This window comes from Brienomyrus brachyistius, chromosome 9, assembly GCF_023856365.1.
Source record: "Brienomyrus brachyistius isolate T26 chromosome 9, BBRACH_0.4, whole genome shotgun sequence".
NCBI lineage: Eukaryota > Metazoa > Chordata > Actinopteri > Osteoglossiformes > Mormyridae > Brienomyrus > Brienomyrus brachyistius.
This window is the reverse complement of record NC_064541.1, coordinates 1102888-1109357: the sequence shown is the minus strand read 5'-3', so window position 1 is coordinate 1109357 and position 6470 is coordinate 1102888. Positions and strand designations below refer to the sequence as shown.

The 6470-nt window shown below is 42.1% G+C and overlaps 1 protein-coding gene across 1 annotated transcript; it reads right to left on the bottom strand.

Annotated features, from left to right (window-relative positions):
- Positions 1-2492: 2492 nt before the first annotated feature.
- Positions 2493-5850, bottom strand: s100a10b (S100 calcium binding protein A10b). Its single transcript, XM_049025950.1, has 3 exons — positions 4546-5850; positions 2837-2998; positions 2493-2732 (listed from the first exon to the last, which is right to left on the bottom strand). The coding sequence occupies exons 2-3, from the start codon at positions 2975-2977 to the stop codon at positions 2568-2570; spliced, it is 306 nt and encodes a 101-aa protein (XP_048881907.1). The 5' UTR covers positions 2978-2998; positions 4546-5850; the 3' UTR covers positions 2493-2567.
- Positions 5851-6470: the final 620 nt, after the last annotated feature.

Below are 6470 nucleotides of genomic sequence, written 5' to 3'. Positions count from 1 at the left end.
CAAGCAGTTCTCTTAAAGTTTTGCACTTCCAGACCTCAACTGGACCACTGCCATTCCCAACTGAGGAAACAGCTACCTGAGAGTGCTTTGCTATCTTCTTATAGCCTTCTCCGGATTTGTGAACATTAATTATTTTAATTTTCAGATCACTAGCCAGCTGCTTAAAGGAGCCCATGACTTCTGATCGTTGAGACAGGGTTTTAGGAGTCAGCTTCACTTGGTGCACACTACCACATTTGGCATGTATGTTCATGCCCTTAGTGCAAATATTCAAGGGTGTCCTGTTCCTCAAACAAGTTAAGTGCAGCGTACTTGATGTGCACTTTATCCAAACTTGATGCCTATCGTTGCCTCTGTATATAGACCACAATGCAATGCATCAGTAACTACTAACATTGCCATCGAACACAAGGAAGTCTGCTGGCTTATCAAAGCCAAACATACCTCCAAAGGAGTTCAAATGTAAGTGCGTCAAGTTATATAAGGAATGTTTACAAAGCCTAGGATACAGTGAAGGACTACCCCAAACATAACCAACACAAATGACAGCATGGTTGTAACTTGTCTCTTGTTTACCTCTTCAGATATCAAGTGTGTCCCATTGGTTTCAAGAAATCCCCCACACTTGGGCACTTTGTATCTTACATCAACATATGTCACCACAGTATGTAGGGTCACATTAAGCTTAGCCTTTAGCATGGTGATTGGGACAAAGACAGTATTTATAAAACTCTGAAATTTGCCTCACCTGGTCCTTCCTGAAAATAACTGCGAACAAGCCATAGCCCTGACGAGCTAATTAAGGTCTGAGACTTTGGTAAAAGTGCCCAAACTTTTGCCCGATGCCCCTTTCCCTTTTCACTCTAAAATTGTTCAAAACAAGTATAATACTATACTCTTGCTTAAAAAGTCAAAAACATATTTTTTAACATGCCTTTTGGATATCACATCATTTTCTACTCACATAAGTATTTACAGTAACAGAAATTTTGACCAGGGGTGCCCATACTTTTGCATGTCACAACAATAATTATTTAGAATTACGTGTTCTAGATTATGTTGGCTTTCTCGGTCATTCATGCTTGCATCGATTTTAAAACATTTCAAAATGCATCATGTGTACTAATGTGACTGTAATTTATGTCTATGGGATAAAATAATTTGGTCTATTTACAAAGACCACACTGACATCTGCTGGTCTACTTCTGAAATTTAGGACATAGTAAATAAAGGCAAAATAGTGTGTAACTAAATTGGCACCACTGCTCAGAAAAAACATCATTGGTTTGATGGCACACGGGATATGCTAGAGTCAAAGAGATGAAGAGAGATTGAGAGACGTATCTCAGTCTATTGAAGGACTAATGAAATGCATGTTCTCCCCATGTCATTGCCCACGTGATTATCTCCAAGAAGGCTGTATACTCTTTGCTGATGTTTGGTGCATAAGTTGAAGGGAGGAAACCCTCTGGCACCAAACTGGCACCAAACAGTAGGGCTATAAGTAGACCCACATCTGCTGGGTGCTTCTCATCATGGGCAACTACAGCGTGGAACAGTCCAGCCCATCTCTAGGAGTCTGGTTCCTGAGTCTGAGCCATGCCTCAGGCTGAGCCCGACTATATCTAGTTGGTATCTCTCTACGTCACGCACCAGTTCGTGCTCATTTCCCACCAGAGAGATTACACTCCATGTGCCAAGAGCCAGGTTTGGTAGGCCTGGCCTTTGGCTGTCACCCAATCTATGTTACACCCTCCCCCACGGCTCCCCTGCAGGTTGTGGGCCCACAAGAGGTAGGACCCATGTAATTCTCTTGGGCAATGGCCGACCACTGGGCCTGACCCCCCCAAGGCCTGGTTACAGGGTGGGGCCCTGATCTCCCCAGGATGATGCACATAATACATGGAAAACCGCTGAACCACCAAAGTGGGGGGGTTTGATGTGTCCCGATCTGAAATACATCATGGGTACAGAGCTGATTGTAATGACAGTATGTGATTTTCTTCTCCACTAACAAGAGTCTTACTGATACCTGTATTTTGATATTTAATACCAAAACAGCTGACTCCATTTTCCAGACTTTATTTATATATGTATGAAAATGGGATTCATTGGGATTAAATTTGTATTGTAGTTTATTCCTTGATGAGACCACAGGCTAAGCAACATCCAGTGGTCTTATTTTAGCACCTCGTAATACATTCTTCATTTTGCAGATTGTTATGACCAAACCAATGTATAAGTGAGGAACGTTTTGAGTCACAGAACAGAGTCAGCTATGGTTAAGGGCCTTGCTTAAGAGCCCAGTGGTGTTATGAGTTCTCTGTGACCTCACAACCTTCCAGATATAGGCTCGGAGCCCTAACCCACTAGGCTGCACAGGCGGTCTTGTCTGTTTGTGCACATTTAAAAGTGTACTTTTCTCTTTATCAGTCTTTTTTTCCCAGCCCTTTCACGAATGGACATGTTATACTCATGTTCAGACGCACAGATGTGTTTGAAGGTCAGTGTTTATTAGAGTTTTTATAGAATGACTATCAACACCAAGCCTTCCAACCACAATGTGCTCACTTCCTGCACTGCCCTCGCTTCTCGTGCAGCTGGTAGAACTGCTCACATGCCACAGACAGGCCCACCACCAGGGACACAAACTCCTCGAAGTGCAGCTCTCCATCCCCGTTGGCATCCAGGTCATTCCTAATGCTATCCACGACATTGGGGTCCCTCTGTGCCTGGGGGGGAGGGGGTGGTGGACAAAGGAGGGGGGGATTTATGATCTTGGGGAGCTGAGAGAGACACAGATAGAGGATGAGGTAGCCAGGAACAAATGTCCCACCTTCAGGAAGGTAGATAGCTCAGTCTCCATCAGCTGCTTGAATTCAGAGCGTGAAAGAGTGTTGCTGTTGCCTGTTTTCTTGGAGTAACGGTAAAAGACGGTGACCAGCATCTCCATGGCTCTCTCCAGGTCACTTGGCATGGCTACAGGCTAAGAAGCACCCTGACAGAGAAAGAGTCATGGTGGGGTCACATCAAGACATGGAGTCAGCAGTGTAATGCACAGGCCTCCTCTAGGAGATACACTGTAAAAGTATAGTGCAGTCTTCCCTTAGGAGATACACTGTAACAGAAGAGTGTAGCAGTATAGTGCACAGCCTTCCCTTAGGAGATACACTGTAACAGAAGAGTGTAGCAGTATAGTGCACAGGCTTCCCTTAGGAGATACACTGTAACAGAACAGTGTAGCAGTATAGTGCACAGGCTTCCCTTAGGAGATACACTGTAACAGAAGAGTGTAGCAGTATAGTGCACAGGCTTCCTATAGGAGATACACTGTAACAGAACAGTGTAGCAGTATAGTGCACAGGTTTCCAATAGGAGATACACTGTAACAGAATAGTGTAGCAGTATAGTGCACAGGTTTCCAATAGGAGATACACTGTAACAGAATAGTGTACCAGTGTAGTGCACAGGCTTCCTACAGGAGATACACTGCAGCAGGACTCAGCCAGTCTTCCCCAGAGTAAATTGCAGCAAATTTATTCCCATCCACAAATCCATAATCAGTAGCAAACATGCATGTTTAATTAATACTGGCTACTGCGGCTTTGTAACAGTCTTGCGGTTTACTAAGGGTTTAGTGTAATATTAATGAACACCAAGCCAGGGAATCTCCCTTCAGCCTGCCTGTGGTAAAGGGCAGATCTGTCCAGATATAGAAATCTGCTTTATTTTTGGCCCTCTGGAAATTAAGAGACATCTTTCCTAATCCTAATCATTTCTTTTGAGTCATCTGCCTTTGAAGTATTTTTTTATGCCACCGTCTATCTGATGGCTGGGTCGGAGTTCATGCAGTGGGGGCTGGGGTGTGGAACAGGGCAAGGCTGAGGAGGGAACCTTACTGCTGATAAACTGCATTACAGCAGGTGCAGTAACTTTAAAAAGCCAGCCTTTGCTTATCCCTACAAACCAACAGTTAGAAATACACACTGACAGAGCTTCACTAGAGATGAGGTTTGTCCTTCTTGTTCTGCAACATGTATGTGCCTGCTGTTCTGCGCCTGTGTTCAGGTATGTGAGTGGTGTTATAATTCATGGAAATCGCTAATTCAACTCGTGCACGAAATTCTTTGCTAGCAAAATTTTTTTAATTAGTAAATGTCCTGATGCTGTATTTAAGGTTTTATAACTTTAAAGATAAAATCATTGACGAATGTTGACAAAAGATTGAAATGTCTAGATTTCTGTCTCAAATCAACAAGACTAATTTAAACAAAAAGTGGAAAAAACACACAAATTATATTACATATTACAGAGTGTAATAAAAACTTCCCCATGAATACATTTTTAAAAGTAAAACAAGTTAATGTATCTAGATTTCTTCAGTACACACAATGCATTTGACAGATTAAGCAGAACTACTTTGTTATTTATATATTCAAATTACAGTGAACTTTATACTGTAAATACAAACAGATGTATAATGACTTGTAAGGCGGGTTACATGCATTGATAAATATGACCATACAGTATGGATTTAAAACTTACCCAACAGTTGGATTAGCCTAAGAAAGTAAAAAATGGACCCTAAGTAGTGAATTGTACTGAGAATTTATAACAGGCAACGCCCAAGTACATGACTGAGAGGGAGCGTCAGAGGAAGATGGGTGTGTGAGAGGGCTGGGGGATCGTGGTGCATGAGCAGTGGTCTTGCACATGTTTAATTAATATTTTTGCTTTTACTGCTGGAATAATACCCAGGCCTGTGGATTTATTAAATAAAAATGTGCCTGCGAGGGCACACCAAACAGAATAAAGCAGTCTGAGTGAATAAAAGAGATGGTTTTCTTAATTATAGGCCTATAAAATGTAATGCTAGGCTGTATATGATTAAGCACTTTTTATTAAAGAACATCGAATATATATCCATCCATCCATCCATCCATTTTCCAAACCGCTTATCCTACTGGGTCGTGGGGGGTCCGGAGCCTATCCTGGAAGCAATGGGCATGAGGCAGGGAACAACCCAGGATGGGGGGCCAGCCCATTGCAGGGCACACTCACACACCATTCACTCACAAACACGCACCTACGGACAATTTAGCAAGTCCAATTAGCCTCAGCATGTTTTTGGACTGTGGGAGGGAAACTGGAGTACCCAAAGGAAACCCCACGATGACATGGGGAGAACATGCAAACTCTACACACATGTGAGCCAGCCGGAGACTTGAACCCGGGTCTCAGAGGTGTGAGTGCTAACCACAGTGCTAACCACTGCACCACCATGCCGCCCCGGTTTAAAAACATGCCTATAATATTAAGCACAGTTCCGAGTCACACAGTTAATGCATGATTCCTGTGCCATTTGCTTAATTTTTCTATTTCTATCATGTTTCAAAGTTGCTCTAAACCTGCAAAACAACTTGCTACAGCCAAATTTCAACATTTGCAAAACCATTTGCAACGTAAAACAAAGTTTTTAAAAGGTATAACTTATGAAATTGTATGAAAGAGTTCAATTTTACTACATACATCATTAACATTGCACTACATTAAAAAATATATCTATTTTAAAAATACATTTATCACATTGGTCACTGGTGCTATTGGGACACCTTATATTTTAACATAGTAATACTGCTAACTAAGGTCAATACTCTTCAAAGAATGAGTTGGTGAGTTAAAGGCATAGATTTGGTTTCAACATTGGTATAGGGACCAAATCAGCTGCAATCCCCCCTGCCCTAAACACACATGGCGCTCCCAAATCATTGGTAGGGATACAACCTCACCTTCCATACCTACATCTAAGCCCCTGAGGTGTGTCCATACTCGCTGATTAATACTTACTCTTAATAAAAGTTTAGTAAAACTACATCCTCGAAAGACATTTCATTTGGCAATCTCCTTTGTACGGTGTAGTATTGTTTTCCTTCATAAGAACATAAGAACATAAGAACTATACAAACGAGAGGAGGCCATTCGGCCCATCAAGCTCGCTTGGGGAGAACTAAACTAATAGCTCAGAGTCGTTAAAATCTTATCTAGCTCTGATTTAAAGGAACCCAAGGATTCAGCTTGCACTACATTATCAGGAAGGCTATTCCATACTCTGACTACACGCTGCGTAAAGAAGTGCTTCCTTAAATCCAGCTTGAAATGTTCTCCCGCTAATTTCCACCTATGGCCACGAGTTCGTGTATTTAAACTAATGCTGAAGTAACTATTTGGTTGAACAGCATCCAAACCTGTTAGAATCTTATATACCTGGATCATGTCCCCCCTCAATCTCCTTTGCTTGAGACTGAACAGATTTAGCTCAAGTAACCGTTCCTCGTATGACATTCCTCTAAGACCAGGAATCATTTTTGTGGCCCTACGCTGCACCTTTTCTAAGGCCACAATGTCCTTTTTAAGATATGGTGACCAAACCTGCACACAATATTCTAGGTGAGGTCTCACCAAGGAATTGT

What these genes read in the sequence shown, in the direction of transcription:
- s100a10b (XM_049025950.1), bottom strand. Translation starts at nt 2,977, where the DNA reads ATGCCAAGTGACCTGGAGAGAGCCATGGAGATGCTGGTCACCGTCTTT. An exon ending in AGCTATCTACCTTCCTGAAG is followed by an intron (nt 2,733 to 2,836) that starts GTGGGACATTTG and finishes CCTCCCCCCCAG; the next exon opens with GCACAGAGGGACCCCAATGT.